Raw genomic sequence first — 17,161 nt, 5'->3', positions numbered from 1 at the left:
TATGACCTGAAATAATGTACTACCACATGTGATAAGTCTCTTCCTCCTTCATTTCCAAACATGCGGGAAGTCTTCATGTGACGCGACGAGTGGTCCTGCTTTGACCTCCTCTCCCATCTGTCATGGAAGTTAAAGTGAGAAAGAGCATCTTCAGCAGTGTTAAGGTCAGAATAACAACAATGGTTCATGTAAAAAATAAAGAAGGTTTCTACTCAAGAAAGGCCTCGGGCTCTGGTACTGTGTGCAGGTTTTCGTAGCGTGCCACAGCGTGCTCCAGCTGTCTCAGCTCCTGGTGTCCGGCTACATGAAGAGCTCCATCTCAACTATCGAACGGCGTTATGGTCTCTCCAGTCAGAAGTCGGGACTGCTGGCCGCTTTCAATGAGGTCGGTGTCACTGTTTTTTTTGTCGGGAATTCAATATCAAAATGTAGCGTTTACCAAATTGTTCGAATGAGTTATCTGACTCCATCAACCAAACACAATCAACTAATTATGCACGCTCGTTTCTTGAGGGAAAAGATGAACAGGAAGCTGATATTTCCACACGGGGGCAGATTGATTTTCCCTAAAAATTTACCTTAGTGTACTCCATCGAAAACGGCCGAATTAGTGACGTTGGAGTCTCTGGGAAGCCCTTTTTCTCAAGTCCTTTAGCTTTCTCCTATTGGCCATCTTCTCCCCGCATAATGGCGTGCTGACTCCTCCCATGGGTGTGCCAAGGAAGCCCCCAGGGCTTTACCATCTCATAGAAGATTGTGGGTGCAAGCCCTTTCCTCCTTCTAAATCGGGGGTGTCAACCAGGCGGCCCGCGGGCCTTATCAGGACCGCTAAGGGATTGAATCCGGCTCGCGAGTCAACACTCAGAGAAGTGCATGAGAAAAACGAGCTGCAGGTTGAAATATGTCCATTTGATGCTGCCAAAGCCAGGTGCCTCTCACAAATGCTAAACTTGTATTTCTTTTTTTCTTTTTTCTCTTTCGTTCTTTTTTTCCCTCTCTCTCTCTCTCTCTCTCTCTCTCTCCCCCTTCTCTCTCTCTCTCTTTCTCTCTATCTGTCTGTCTTTTTCTCTTTCTTTGTAACTCTTTCTCTTTTTCTCTCTTTCTTTTTACCTTCTTTTCCCCTTCTCTTTATCTCATTCTCTCTTTCTCTCCTCTGTCTCTCTTTTTCTCTTTGGATTTATTCATTTTTTTTCTATCTTTCTTTTCTCTCTCTCACTCTCTCCCTCGATCTTCTCTCTCTCTTTCTAGCTTTCTCTCTTTGTCCTACCCTCTCTACTTTTCTCACCCTCTCTTTCTCTTATTTCTTTCTCTTTTTTTTCTCTCTCATTTACTAATCCGGCCCCCAAGAGAATGTTTGTCGATCGTGTGGCCCCCAAGTTAAAACAGAAGTAGCAGGGTAGAAACGGGTCCAGAACCAGGTCAAACAGGTCGGCAACAGGTATCAGGCAGGAAACAGGGCAAAACAGGTCGATGGTCTGGACGGAAGAGCAGGGCAGAAACGGGTCCAGAAACAGGTCGGCAACAGGTATCAGGCAGGAAACAAGGCAAAACAGGTCGATGGCCGGGACAGAAGGGCAAGGCAGAAACGGGTCCAGAAACAGGTCGGCAACAGGTAATCAGGCAGGAGAAAACAGAGCAGGAGATTGTCGGAGGGTACGGTGCTTGCCTAACAAAAGCGTAGGTTCGCAGGACGGTCTGACGCCAGTAACTGGGAGCCGGGGGGTTTAAAAAGTGGCAAGGAGCCAATCAGTGACCAGGACTTTTGGCGCCAACAGGGCAGCCGCAGGTGCCCCGAATCCGTAATCATGACATGGGTACATTTTTCCCGTTGGACTCAGTAGTTTAAGGAGACATGTGGTGTGTCTTCCAGGTGGGCAACACCATGCTGATCGTCTTTGTCAGTTTCCTGGGGAGTCACGTTCACCGTCCCCGCGTCATCGGCTTGGGCGCGCTGTTGGCGTGTTTGGCCTCGCTCCTCATGGCCGTGCCGCACTTTCTGAGCGGGCCCTACCACTATGGTGATCGTATAGGAGACCGTGAGTCTTAAACTTCTTGTCACTAACAGCTGCCCGAATGTAAACGGCCGAACAACTCAAGTAGCCACTCCTTTGCACATCTGTTCTCCTCTGCACTACCATACTCCATTGTTATTGTTATTGTATAGCGACTTGTTTACCTGACTGCCCATTTTGCACATCTGTTCAGCTGCTCCTCTTGCACTCTTTGCACTACTGTATAGTACTCATAGCTATAATTATTTAGTATATTATTTAGTATTTTAATACTCCAACTCAATACTCCATATTTATATCTGTACATTCAAGGAAATTGTGCGGGTCAGATGTATCGACATTTCGTTCTGTATATGTAACCGCGGTGTACCCGTCCCACCAAAGATCCACATTCACGCTGGACTGGATGATGAGGTTTTTATTATAGTTGCTGCAAATGAATGAGTCACAACACAACACGTGGTAAGCTTCTCTGCTGGCTTTGATCTTGTTGTAGACTGCCCAAAACATATCAAAGAGCATTATTTTCAGTTTACATAAAATACATTTTAGAAAATCAACCATCACAATACATTTTTACATCCATTTTAACACGAGATCGTATAGTGTTTTTTTAACGTTTACAATGAATTCAACATATTTTTCTTTAGTCTGAATTTTAACCAACATCATCCTTTTTATATATATGAGAAAATAGAAATAATAACAATAATGAGTATAAAAATGAGTACAATTTACCTGCAAATGAATGAGTCACAACACAACACGTGGTAAGCTTCTCTGCTGGCTTTGTTCTCTATAAGGGGAATTAGCATTTTAGCACAAGATGCAACGTCCGGCAAAACTAATATAAAAGGCGACAGAAACAAAACGAAAATAAATCCAAACAGCTTGCCGACATCAATCACATTACTGTGTATGTTGAGAGATTTGTCAGCTGAGGTTTTAATGTTTAAAATTAACTTTTTTTGCGGAGCACCAAAAGATCGTGTCTTACCGTTGGCAGCGCGTTGTAGACTGCCAAAAACCCCCACCTTCCTGTCGCAGAGTCTAAAGCCAAACCAAACCTTACCCCATACCAGCAGGTGGCACTGTTGGACTCATCATTGCAGGACACTTACACAAAAACTATACAACATATCGCAGCAGGAATTTCCATAAAACAAAAGTATTATTACACCCGTTACATATACATGTGTACAAGAATGACAATAAAGTATATCTGAATCTGAATCTGAATCTTGTGTTTTGGGGTTAGCCACCTGGAACAGCTCCGGCCTATGCGGCGTGGACAACCATCCTAACACCGCCTCACCGTTGCAAGACCAAAGTTGCGGTGAGCAGGAACGGTCCGACCACAAGAGCATTTACCCTCTTCTGCTTTTTGCTCAGCTACTGCTGGGTGTGGGCTCCGTACCCGTCCAGCCCTTTGGCATTTCCTACATCGATGACCACGCCAGCAAGAAGAACTCGCCCCTCTACCTCGGTGAGCCAACATCTCGTCCTCATCGGGTCCTGTCCATGCGGTCTCGTGACATTCGGGATTTATTCTCGGTGTCAGGCATCCTATTGGCCATCACCGCCATTGGCCCCGCCTTCGGCTTCCTCGGCGGTGCCTTCCTGCTACGATTCTACGTCGACTTTGACAAGATGTCTGCCGGTCTGTTCCTTTTTTATATAACCTATACATTGACTCACAGTCTGCTTTTCTTCATCTTCAAGCTGTACTGTAAATCACAATACATAGAGTATTTGTCTTTGATTAGCATATTTGGTATTGGAGTCATCCAAAAGTCATTGAAAGTAATCCAGTTAAAGTACCGTATTTTCCGCACTATAAGGCGCACCTAAAAGCCTTTATTTTTTTCAAAAGCTGACCATGCGCCTTATAATACAGTGCGCCTTATTTATGGATCAATATTAAGTCGCAAAGTCTTCCAACTTTTAGCCGCCGACCAGATTTTCCCCCGAACGCCAAGTAGTCCGCGGTGTATGCTGAGATTTATATACCGGCGTTTCATTGGCTAACCAATGTGTCAATCATCATTTGAATCGATCACTATTGGCTAAAGTTATTCGGAGGTCAAGGGGCGGATCCTTTTTATCATTTACAGGCTGGCATTGGCTTAAACGGCAAAACAAAGCCTGCAATTGGCCGAAAAAGATGAATGCGTATAGCACGTGGTTGACGGCACACAGAAAGCATTTTTTACTATTCTGTATTTGTAAATATTTTATTCTCCTGGATTTACTACACTCACGGATATAAGAGGACCACGGCTTCACATCATTATGAACACAACGACTTCGGTGAGCTACTCCGGCTATATATTAACCTGTATCTTGTTTCAGACTGAACTCAATGTTTCTGTGATAAGCGGTGCAGATAATGGATGGAATGGAGTGTCTATTTTTAAATTCAACTCAATTCCAAGTGTTTATTGTCATATGCACAGTAAAGTTGCGAGCGAAAAAGAAAATAGAAACTAAGGAATGGTTGGCATTCCTTGAATCCCAAGACTTTAACCTTCTGTATGATGGAACGATGCATTTGAGTAACATCGTACGGACACCGCATCCGCAAGTGTACTCGACACGTATTTGCGTCTTTGCAAGCTTTGGGAATGTTAAGGGGGTAAGAAGTTGGACTGAACCATCTGACTGTTTTGTCGACGTTCCCATTGTAGCGCCTTATAACCCGGTGCGCCTTATGTATGGAAAATATAGGACCAAAAACTATTTTTGGGGGGTGCGCCCTATAACCCGGTGCGCCTTATAGTGCGGAAAATACAGTAACCCTACCCAACCCTGCGTACCATACCATACCATACCATACCATAGTGTGCTATTTGTGTGTGTTTCTATCAGATGAAGTGGAACTGGATCGCCATGACCTGCGCTGGGTGGGTGCATGGTGGCTGGGCTTCCTGGTGGCATCTTGTCTTCTCTTCATGGCAGCTCTTCCATACTTCTTTTTCCCAAGGCATATGCCGCCAGAGGTCTGGTTGACATGGCCCATTCTGATCTTCATCATTTTATGAAGTTACCGTATTTTCCGCACTATAGGGCGCACCGGGTTATAGGGCGCACCCCGAAAAAATAGTTTTTGGTCCTATATCTTCCATAGATAAGGCGCACCGGATTATAAGGCGCTACAATGGGAACGTGGACAAAACAGTCAGATGGTTCAGTCCAACTTCTTACCCACTTAACATTCCCAAAGCTTGCAAATACGTGTCGAGAACACGTGCGGATGCGGTGTCCATACGATGTCACTCAAATGCATCGTTCCATCATTCGGAAGGTTCAAGTCTTGGGATTCAAGAAATGCCAACCATTCCTTAGTTTCTATTTTCTTTTTCGCTCGCAACTGTGCATATGACAATAAACACTTGGAATTGAGTTGAATTTACAAATAGACACTCCATTCCATCCATTATCTGCACCGCTTATCACAGAAACATCGAGTTCAGTCTGAAACAGGATACTGGGAAAATATATAGCCGGAGTAGCTCACCGAAGTCGTTGTGTTCAATAATAATGTGCAGCCGTGGTCCTCTTATATCCGTGAGTTTAGTAAATCCAGGAGAATAAAATATTTACAAATACAGAATAGTAAAAAAATGCTTTCTGTATGCCGTCAACCACGTGCTATACGCATTCATCTTTTTCGGCCAATTGCAGGCTTTGTTTTGCCACTTCAGCCAATGCTAGCCTGTAAATGATAAAAAGGATCCGCCCCTTGACCTCCGAATAACTTTAGCCAATAGTGATCGATTCAACTGACAATTGACACATCTTTTTCGGCCAATTGCAGACTTTGTTTTACAGCTTAAGCCTATGCCAGCCTGTAAATGATAAAAAGGATCCGCCCCCTTGACCTCCGAATAACTTTAGCCAATAGTGATCGATTCAAATGATGATTGACACATTGGTTAGCCAATGAAACGCCGGTAAATAAATCCCAGCATACACCGCGGACTACTCCACGTTCGGGGGAAAATCTAGTCTGCGGCTGCTTTACCTTAGTTGCAAGACTTTGCGACTTAATATTGATCCATAAATAAGGCGCACTGTATTATAAGGCGCACGGTCAGCTTTTGAAAAAAATTAAGATTTTTAGGTGCGCCTTATAGTGCGGAAAATACGGTACTATTGCGGGTGTGTGATTTTCCGTGTTACAGATTTGCCCGACCTTCACCATGCTTTTTTTGTCCGTCTGCGCAGGATCGGTCCGATGACCAAGTCGAGGAGAAACGTCAGCCGGATACTTTCCAAGAAGTCGGCATTCTTCACTTCCTTAAAAGTCAGCGTCTGCTCCTTGTCCTACTTCCCATCCTCGGCAGTCTTGTCTGGGCCTGACCGCGGTCCCTGTCGTTCGCTTACGGTCAGGTTTTCCCAAGATGTTTTGTCGGACCCTGAGGAGTCCCGTCTTTCTGCTGGTGGTCCTGGCGCAGGTCAACCTGGCCGCCATGGTGGCCGGCCTGGCCACCTTCATGGCAAAGTTCATCGAGAAGCAGTTCAGCCAAACGGCCGCTTTCTCCAATGTGATGATCGGTGCTGGCATTTTTTATGTTTTTGGGGGTGCATGCATGCGATTCATGGTTGTGTTCCTTCACAGAAACACACAGAGATTAGAACAGGGGTGTCAAACTCATTTAAGCTCGGGGGCCACACGATAGAACAAACATTTTCTCGGGGCCCGGTTTAGTAGATTAGAGAGAAAGAAAAAAAAAGAGAGAAAGAAATAAGAGAAAGACTGCGATTGGCTGGTAACCAGTTCAGGGTGTCCCCTGCCCACTGCCCGATGATTGCTGGGATGGGCTCCAGCACCCCCCGCGACCCTACTGAGGATAAGCGGTGCAGCTAATGAGATGAGATGAGATAAGAGAAAGATAGGGAGGGAAAGGTAGAGAGGGTGGGACAAAAAAGAGAAAGAGAGAGAGAGCGTGAGAAACAAGAGATAAAAACAGAAATAGTGAGAGAGGGGAAAAGAGAGAAAGAATGAAATCCAAAGAGAGAAAAAGAGGAGAGAAAGAGAACGGGGAAAGACAGAAGGGGAAAGCATGAGAGAGAGAGAAAGAGAGTAAAGGAAAAAATGAAGAGAGAGCAAAAGAAGGTAAAAAGACAGAGAGAAAGAGACAAAAAGGAACAAAGAGAAAAAGAGACAGGGAGAGTGAGAGAAAAATGGAGGTAGAGAGAGAGAGAGAGAAAGAGAGAATCGAGAGAGAGAAATACAAGTACAGTGGAACCTCGGTTCTCGACCATAATCCGTTCCAGAACACTGTTCGAAAACCGATTTGTTCAATCACCGAAATCGTTTTTCCCATTAAAAATAATGTAAATCGTTTTAATCCGTTCCAACACCCTGAATGTTTACCTTGAATGTTTAACGTCAACATAAAGCTAACCCAGGCTAATCGTACGTTCGCGTTATTGTAATCTTCCGTCTGAAAGATTACGCTAACATGAACGTGTAAAAATAAAAAAAAGGATAAAGAAAAGAATTATCCGGCCCGCGGGCCGCCGGTTTGACACCTATGGATTAGAAGATCTTATCGACAACTATGTTTTCCTTTTGGTGTTTCTTCAAGGTGGGGTGAGCATCCCTCTGGCTGTTCTGGGAACGGTTTTGGGCGGAGTCATATTGCGGCGCTGGACTCTTGGTGTGGGGGGCGCAAGCAAACTCTGCACCGGAGCCATCCTTCTCAGCCTTTGCTGCGGTATCCCGTTGATCTTCATAGGCTGCCCCACGCAAAACATCGACGGGATCTTCCCGCCTCGGTAAAAACCACACTACTAAAACCAGTAAGAAAAGCGAAGCACATAACGAAAGGAAAACACAAACCTGTCATGAACCAGAACAGGATCAGGACCCAAACGCGTGACTCTACTCACACTAGCCTTTTATTTTACGTAAAATGAGTCATGCACGTTAGGCAGCGGTCTGGCGTGGAATAATAGCAAGCCAGAGGCCGACGAGATCGATACCAATTGCCCGAGTTGATATCGGACAGATGGGGTCGATACCGGACAGGACGGGACAGACAGGATTGATATCAAAACGGGATATCGCAAATAAACAGGACAAACTAGACGGGAACGAAAACTGGAGAGAATAATAAACAGGAAAAAAATAGACGGCAACGAAACTGGAAACCAATATTGTACAGGACAAAAATCAGCGGGAACAATACAGGACAGGGAATATCAACAGGAAAACTGGACCGGGTAAAAACCCACGTCTTGCGGGGCAGAAATTCATTGACGGACTGACAAAAGAAAAATGAGAGCACTGAGCCTAAATAGACGGAAACCCAATCTGTCAATGAGCCGCAGCTGGCGCCACATAGGCGGGGCCAATTGGGCGCCATGGCAACCGTGACAAAACCAAACCAAAGGACCATTTTAGAGCTACGTTTGAGAAATATTTAATGGTTGGTGACCCCTTTACTACAGTAAAATTACAAAAATACTACTACAGAAATACTACCACAGGAATACTACAAAAATATAATAACAGTTACACTACAAAAATACTGTGCAACACTACAAAACTTATCCTATTACGTGTTTAACAGGGACCTAATATAGGATTTTCTCTTGTTCTATTTAAAAACAAATACAAAAAGAAATATAAATAAACAAATGCAAAATGAGAAAAACTGGATAGGTCTCAGAGCCCAGACCCCGGGCTACATTTTTTGAACCCAATAAGAAAAAAACAACAGTACGGGTAAGTAGTGGCTCATCTTGACACCCTGAGGTTGCAGCTTGGATTAGATAGATAGATAGATACTTTATTCATCCCCGTAGGAAAATTCACACTTCCAGCAGCATCCTTTTTTTGTTTATGAAGAGATTAACAGGATGGCCTCGGGGTGCTGTGTTGTAGTTTAGCCACAGCGGAGTGGATGACGTCACACGCTAGTCCAAAAGTTCGACGTCCCTGCAGCAGATGGAAATCTTTGTGCCCAGGGTTACACCACCTCCTATTCACGTAGATAGCGAGTCCGCCTCCTCTCCGCTTCCCGCAGGCTTTTGTGTCTCTGTCTAACAGCGCTGAAGCCGGGTAGCTCCGGATAGCTCCGGGTAGCTCCACGTTAGCGTCCGGGATGCTAGACGTGAGCCACGTTTCTGTAAAACACAGCAAACTGCACTCCCTGTACGACCCTGTATTACTCCGAGTTAAATGCCAAAGTGCCCTCGGGCAAGACACTGAACCCCTAATGACCCTGATAAGCAGGTAGGTGCCTTGCATGCGGTGCGTGAGTGTGTGTGTGAAGCACATTGTAAAGCGCTTCGGGAGATCTACAATGACTTGCAAAGGGCTGTACAAACGCAGACCATTACCCGCAAGAAAATCACTGAAAATCAAGCTAACAATAAAACTGTGTTGTGTATTTTTCTGCAGAAACGTGTCAGTGCAGTGCAGTTCTTCGTGTCCGTGTGTCCAAGAATCCTTTCATCCGGTTTGCGGATCGGACGGCGTGGAGTTCACTTCCCCGTGTCGTGCCGGCTGTGTCGCGATGGAAATGGATAGCGCCAACAGAGTTGTGGTAAGGAACCATTGGAAGGTGCTAACGCTAGCCTGCCGGATTCCCATACTTAAAAATATTCCTAAATTCTTAAACATGCAAAGTGTGAGGAAATAATACATGGCTTTCTACAAAAACGATGTTTTTTTTATCGGCATATACCAATTTTTTTAAAGAGATGATGCACTCTGAAGACAGAGTGTCTTATCTTTGTCATCCCGAGCCGTGATGTCATCGGAGGAACACCAGCACCCTGGCAAACCAGTCGCCATATTGTTTTATGTGTTAATTAGTCAAGTCATGTTTATTTGTGACACCCTTAATCACAAAGAGTCTCAAAGGGCTGCACGGATCAAAGACTATTGCAAACTACAGACTATTATGACACCATCACCTGATACTGTCAACATAAAATATAGGTTATTCATATGCTATAGAACAGAAGTGTGTTTTAAGCCTAGACTTAAAAATTTCCACTGAGGTTGCAGAGCCAATCTCAGAGGGAAGAGCATTCCACAGCACCGGGGCCGAATGGGACTGTTTCGAACCTGCGGATTTCTTCTTGGCTCTTGGGATCATTAGTGGACCAGCGTTTTCAGAGCGGAGGCTCCGCACCGGAACATAGGGGGAAATTCAATCTGAAATATATGAGGGAGCAAGTCCATGCACAATTTTGTATAATACCAACAGAATCTTAAAATCACATCTTAAGCTTACAGGGAGCCAATGCAGGTTAGCTGAAATCAGGGTCATGTGATCAAACTTTCTCGTCTTCGTCAAAACCTCGCTGCAGCATTTTGTACCAGCTGAAGGCTCTTGATTTTGCACTTCGGGAGACCGGAGAGTAGTGCATTACAGTCATCGAGACAGGAAGTAACAAACGCATGAATTACGAACCTGGAAACCGATATTAAACAGGACAAAATAAACGGGAACCATACCGGACAGGAAATACCAAGGGAAACAGGACCGAGTCAAAACCCACGTCTTGCGGGGCAGAAGTTCGTTGACGGACTAACAAAGGAAGAGTGAGAGCACGGAGCCTAAAAAGAAGGGAAGCCAATCTGTCAACGAGCTGTAGCTGGCGCCACACGGGCGGGGCCAATGGGGCGCCATGGCAACCGTGACAAAACTGAACAAAAGGACCATTTTAGAGCTACAATGTTTGAGAAATATTTAAAGGTTCGTAACCCCTGTGCTGCAGTAAAATTACAGAAATATTACTACAGAAATACTACTACAAAAATACTACAAAAATATTACAGCAATATTACAAAAATACAACAAAAATATGATGACAGTTACCGTACACTACAAAAATACTGTGCAACAATAAAAAACCTGATATCACATTAAGTGCTTAACAGGGACCAATTGGGCGCCCTGGCAACCATGACATTCGTAACAATTTCTGTGTTTAATTGAAAAAAAAAACATTCTTATTGGGCATAACTCCATTAAAATATATTTGTCAACCCAGAACTACACAGAATGTCGCTGTGTGGGCGGAGCTGGAGGCTGGGCCACCCCTGGAACTTGTGGATGCGGGTGCGGCCACTTCCTGTTGCCCTTTGTGGTTCTTATGGCCGCCACCTGTCTCACTGCATCCTTCTCCCAGACGCCGTCCTTCGTCTTAATCCTCAGGCAAGAAGATAGAAAAATAACCATTAAACATACCTGTCAAGCTCCAGGGCTGCATTCCCTTACAAACTCTCGTATTTTCCCTTACAAAAAACTAAAAAAAACTTACACCATATTTTTTTTTCAAACGTGTTTATTGATGTAGTTTAACATGTTATATTCTTTTGTTATATCATATATATTGTTAATTAACATTCTGTTGTGAGATAGATAGATAGATAGATAGATAGATAGATAGATAGATAGATAGATAGATAGATAGATAGATAGATAGATAGATAGATAGATAGATAGATAGATAGATAGATAGATAGATAGATAGATAGATAGATAGATAGATAGATAGACAGACAGATAGATAGATAGATAGATAGATAGATAGATAGATAGATAGATAGACAGATAGATAGATAGATAGATAGATAGATAGATAGATAGATAGATAGATAGATAGATAGATAGATAGATAGATAGATAGATAGATACCATATATGGATAGATAGATAGATAGATAGATACCATATATGGATAGATAGATAGATAGATGTCTAGATAGATGGATGGATGTCTAGATAGATTTCTGGATAGATGTCTAGATGGATGGATGGATGTCTAGATAGATGTCTAGATAGATGTCTAGATAGATAGATAGATAGATAGATAGATAGATAGATAGATAGATAGATAGATAGATAGATAGATAGATAGATAGATAGATAGATAGATAGATAGATAGATAGATAGATAGATAGATAGATAGATAGATAGATAGATAGATAGATAGATAGATAGATACCATATATGGATAGATAGATAGATAGATAGATAGATAGATAGATAGATAGATAGATACCATATATGGATAGATAGATAGATAGATGTCTAGATAGATGGATGGATGTCTAGATAGATTTCTGGATAGATGTCTAGATGGATGGATGGATGTCTAGATAGATAGATGGATGTCTAGATAGATGTCTGGATGGATGTCTGGATAAATGTCTAGATAGATAGATGGATGTCTAGATAAATGTCCAGATAGATGTCTAGATAGATAGATGGATACCTAGATAAATGTCTAGATAGATGTCTAGATAGATAGATAGATGTCTAGATAAATGTCTAGATAGATGTCTAGATAGATAGATGGATGTCTAGATAGATAGATAGATGTCTAGATAGATGTTTAGATAGATGTCTGGATAGATGTCTAGATAGATGGATAGATGTCTAGATAGATAGATAGATGTCTAGATAGATGTTTAGATAGATGTCTGGATAGATGTCTAGATAGATGTCTAGATAGATAGAATTCTAGATAGATGTCTAGATAAATGTCTAGATAGATAGATGTCTAGATAGATGTCTAGATAGATAGATGTCTAGATAGATGTCTAGATAGATGTCTAGATAGATAGATAGATAGATAGATAGATAGATAGATAGATAGATAGATAGATAGATAGATGAATTTAAAACAGTCAGGAATATTATTCCATAATAAACAAACTTAAACAGTAAATGGATTAAAAATATTTGCTCTCCATAAAAATATCTCCTGTCAAAATGAAAATATGAAAAAACGGAAAATATAAATAAAATTTGTGCTTTTCACTTTGGGAATTTGCTTTAGTGAAAAACATCTTCATATTCTTCTTGAACTTTCTGTATCCTTTCTCTGGATTCAAGGTTTTTCAGCTTACTCTGAAGTTTTGTCTTGTAGTGCCGTTTTACATCAAATTCCTTAATGACGGCCACAAAATCTCCACAAATAAGACACACGGGTTTACCGGCAATGTCAGTTAACATCATTTCCTCGGCCATTGTGGTTTTTAGTATCCGAAAGGTATCAGGGTTTCATAGACCCAGGCCATTATAGTAGATGCATATAAAAGGATTTCACGGGTCGGTTATGATTGTGACACATGTGCTGTAGAAGGAAAAAAATACATGCAAATAGAATTAAGTAGAATTTTCTTATTCAAATTATGAATTCATTTTCTGCATTCAATTATTGTTGGTAATATACTGATTCAAGGGATAACCACAAACCTGTCTTTTTTCATTTTCTCCTTTCATACTTCCTTTTTTTCTTAACTTCTTTATGCAACCTCATCATTCGTAATATAATGCATCAAAGCAAGTGAGCCGTTGGAGAGCCGGCTCTTTAATGAGTTGAGCCGAAAAAGCCGGTTCTCTAAAAAGAGACGGACTCCCTCTCACTACACAACTTCCACAGAATGATGCATGATGGGAAATCCCCAGGCGGCACACGCAAGCGCACAGTAGCATCAAACCGCTCGCTTTGTTTGCAACAGAAAAAAATGATACCGAGATAGAGGCTACCGCGGTGAACTGGTTTGACTCGATTGATTTTGTGATAGTCGGTGTTTACCGTATGGTACCCATCATTGACAAATTTGCGTTTTTCCGTACAGATGTTCTCGTACGTCGTACACGTCTTAAAATGCATTATAAACGTACTTTGTACGGCAAAAACTTACAGCTTGACAGGTATGCATTAAAGGTTTGCTGCCACTTACGTGTGTGTGTACGTACAGGACAGTCTCGGTGCGGGATAAGTCCCTGGCAGTGGGCATCCAGTATATGCTTTTCAGGGTCTTGGGTGAGTTGGACGTCATGAGGTTGGCCACCTAACCGAGCAAGAAGCGTGTTTTGACCTGTTTTTGTTCCGCGGTGGGCAGCCTTCATGCCAGGCCCGGTGGTGTACGGCTCTGTCATCGACTCGGCGTGCATCCTGTGGGACAGGAAGTGTGGCAAGCAGACTTCCTGTCTCTACTACAACTTGGATGACTTCAGGCTCAGGCAAGTGTCTTTGAAATCAGGTAGCGCAGTGGTCGCCCAACCTTTTCTCTACTACAGACCGGTTCTGTGTCAGACATGTTTGTACTTTTTCGAAAATAGCAATAATAATATAGTAATCCCTCGGTTTTCGCGGTTAATGGGGACCGAGACCACCCGCGAAACAGAAAATCCGCGAAGTAGAGGCGCCCCTTCAAAATTGCTTAAAAAAACGTATACAGGTATACAGTATACCCCCCCTGTATACAGTACACCATATAGAATACGGGTAGAGAGAGAGAGAGTGAAATTCATGTTATAACAAAAAAAAACCAACCTGTAAAATATGTTGTATGTACACGGAATAGGACTGTGGCGAAACCACTACGAACCATTCAGTATTTCGCTTACACTACCGGTTACATATTAAAAATAAAAACAGTGATAATGTGATATTTGTGAAGCGTTTTGGGAAACATCAGTTTAAAAAATGGTCTGTGTTCATTTTAATGAAAGTGAAAGAGCTACCTTCTGACAATAACAGCATACTTTAGCTAGCAGCATCGAATGGCTTTTACAACAAATACACGAAACCACACACAATTATTTGTGTTTAGGTAGCACAAAAAAACGCTCGCTTTTGGTATAATAAAGTCAAACTTGAGATGAAATGTGACACAAGAGAATATACTTATGTCGCATCACCGAGTTCCTCCATGATAAACAGCGCCACAGAAGAAGGGGGTGAGGTGGGAGGAGTTGAAGGAGGGGGGGTGAGCGAAGCGGTAACTCACCATGACTAAGCATTGTGTCAGGGCCTCCCCCTCCCCTTCACAATAAGAGTGTCCACACCGTGTCCTCAGAAGACACAAGCTCGCGCTCAATGGCGTCAAGTCAATAAATGCTTTTATTGAGAAGGTAAGGTATATTTTTTAGACCCGCCAAGCTCTGAACCCGCAAAAGTGGAACCGCGAACTAGCGAGGTTCCACTGTAATTCATCTATTAAGAACGATCACTGTCTCGTTGTACCAGTTTGGTGGCTTTGGAGTGGGAGTTCACTGGTTTGCGTAGAGAATCGCTCCCCCTGTCACAGACCAGGAACGAAGACGGGACCCAATAGCGTTCGTTTGACTCGGTATTATTAAGAAAGAGAACAGTGCTTGCGTCCACGATCCGATGATCGTCAGTCACGGGGAGCAGATAGCAGGAACGCGGAAGTGTCGAGCAAGGGTCGTCGTTGGCAACGAGAAACAGGTCGATGGCCGGGACGGAGGAGCAAAACAGAAACAGGTCCAGAAAAGAGGTCGGCAACAGGTGTCAGGCAGGAAACAAGGCAGGATAAGGTTGTAGAGTACAAAAGCTTGCCTAGCTGAGAACATAGGTTCGCAGACGGTCTAACGGGTTCCTTTCAGAAGACGGGAGTTTAAAAAGAGTCCAACAGCCAATCAGGTCCCGTGGCTGATGGCGCCAACGAAGCAGCCGCAGGTGCCCCGAATCAGTAATCATGACACCCCCAATGATAGTACTGGTTTTCGTGGTTACCAGTAGCAGGAGAAGCCTCTTTATCCGACTCAGATACAGCACCTTCATCATCTGATCGCTGTTGTTTTTCAGTGTAAAGCGTCATCCATTGATTGTTAGTGGTGTGTATGTGACAATGTTGATAGTAGATCCAAAATCATTCGGCAAAAACTCATTCTGAAATTTAGAGTAGGCCTCTTTTGTTCATATTCATATTGTTAGGGAAAAAACTATACGTACAAATCTAGCGTTTTCCAAATGGTTCGAATTAGTTATCTGACTCCATTAACGAAACACAAACTTTATTCTCTTAACAATGCATGCTCTTTTCTTAATTTAAGGGAAAAAATATTGACAAGAGACAGGCATTTTCACACGGGGGCAGATTTATTTTCTTAAAGTATTTATTAAGTGAATTCCATCAAATTTAGCCGAATTATTGTCAAATTAGTCTAATTAGTCGAGCTCCCGTCTGTCTTTTTCCCGTCTTCTGTCTTTTTGACACGTCGGGGCATCGGCCCCTCCCATTGGGCGTGCTGACTCCTCCCCCTGGGCGGCCCAGGAACTCCCCACCTCGTCTGATCGGTGCGTCACAAAGCCCCCCCCCATGGGGTGGGTCAAGTGCCAGCTTCACCTCCTCCTCTGCCAGACTTCTCACGTGGCCTCCATCCAGTCGCCACCTCCTCGCCGAAAGACGCCGCCACGTCTAAAGGACTCACAACAAGAAAGCTTATCAGCTCAAAGCAATGCCAAGCGTTTATCAAAACAAGGCCTAATTCCCTCGTCAGCGCCTCGCTATCAAAATTCCCCAGCCAAAACACTCGACCTGTCCTCGACCTTCAGCCTCCTGTGAAAAATCCCCACTGCACTCAACAAATGTCATTTGTATTATATTTAATCCCTTATAGTCAAATCAATAAAATAAAAAATCCTTCAATATCGTACAATAAACATTGAATCATTACAGAAATATTACTACAGAAATACGACTACAAAAATACTACAAAAATATTACAGTAATATTACAAAAATACAACAAAAATATGAAGACAGTTACACTACAAAAAATACTGTGCAACACTACAAAACCTAATATCATATTAAGTTCTTAACAGGGACCAATTGGGCGCCCTGGCAACCATGACATTTGTAACAATTTCTGTGTTCATATTTGTGTTCATGTCATATTTCTCTTGAAAAAACAACGTTACGCCCTTTGCATTTGCGACACGTAGTATATTTCTTGAAATATCGGTTCATTTCTCGAAACGCTCGAATATCGATATTTTGTATCTTATTGTGTGTTTGCGTGTGCAGGTTCTTGGGTGTCCAAGGGGTTTTCATGTGCGGGGCTTTGCTCTGCTTCTTCTTGACGGCACTGGTCCTGCACAGAAGGAGGGCGGGGCCTGCGGGCCCCGAGGAGACCAATCAGAGCATCTACGAGCTGGTGAACGAGCACAACAAGGAAGAGGAAGTAAACCCCGGACACACTTGAGGAGGTTCCACGGAACATATGGAAAGCCACATAGATTCTCTTTGACAATAATGGGTCCAATGTACTCAGTAATGATGGTTCTTAAGCCCAGTGGGGCTGGCAAACTATGCATACTCACAAAACCCTTAATAAAATAAAACATTTTCATATA

The 17,161-nt window shown here is 43.0% G+C and overlaps 1 protein-coding gene across 1 annotated transcript; it reads left to right on the top strand.

Moving 5' to 3' along the window:
• Positions 1 to 54: 54 nt before the first annotated feature.
• slco2b1 (solute carrier organic anion transporter family, member 2B1) lies at positions 55 to 17,161 on the top strand. Its single transcript, XM_088321486.1, has 14 exons — positions 55 to 164; positions 248 to 385; positions 1,871 to 2,036; positions 3,271 to 3,498; positions 3,574 to 3,672; positions 4,881 to 5,011; positions 6,240 to 6,318; positions 6,405 to 6,569; positions 7,607 to 7,796; positions 9,427 to 9,571; positions 11,031 to 11,194; positions 13,753 to 13,817; positions 13,897 to 14,017; positions 16,833 to 17,161. Exons 1-14 carry the CDS (start codon positions 123 to 125, stop codon positions 17,008 to 17,010), a joined length of 1,911 nt encoding a protein of 636 aa, XP_088177612.1. The 5' UTR covers positions 55 to 122; the 3' UTR covers positions 17,011 to 17,161.

Source organism: Urocampus carinirostris, chromosome 17 (genome assembly GCF_059441175.1).
Source record: "Urocampus carinirostris isolate Australia breed hairy pipefish chromosome 17, RoL_Ucar_1.0, whole genome shotgun sequence".
NCBI lineage: Eukaryota > Metazoa > Chordata > Actinopteri > Syngnathiformes > Syngnathidae > Urocampus > Urocampus carinirostris.
The sequence above is the reverse complement of the archived record's forward strand: the minus strand, read 5'-3'. Positions and strand labels throughout refer to the sequence as shown.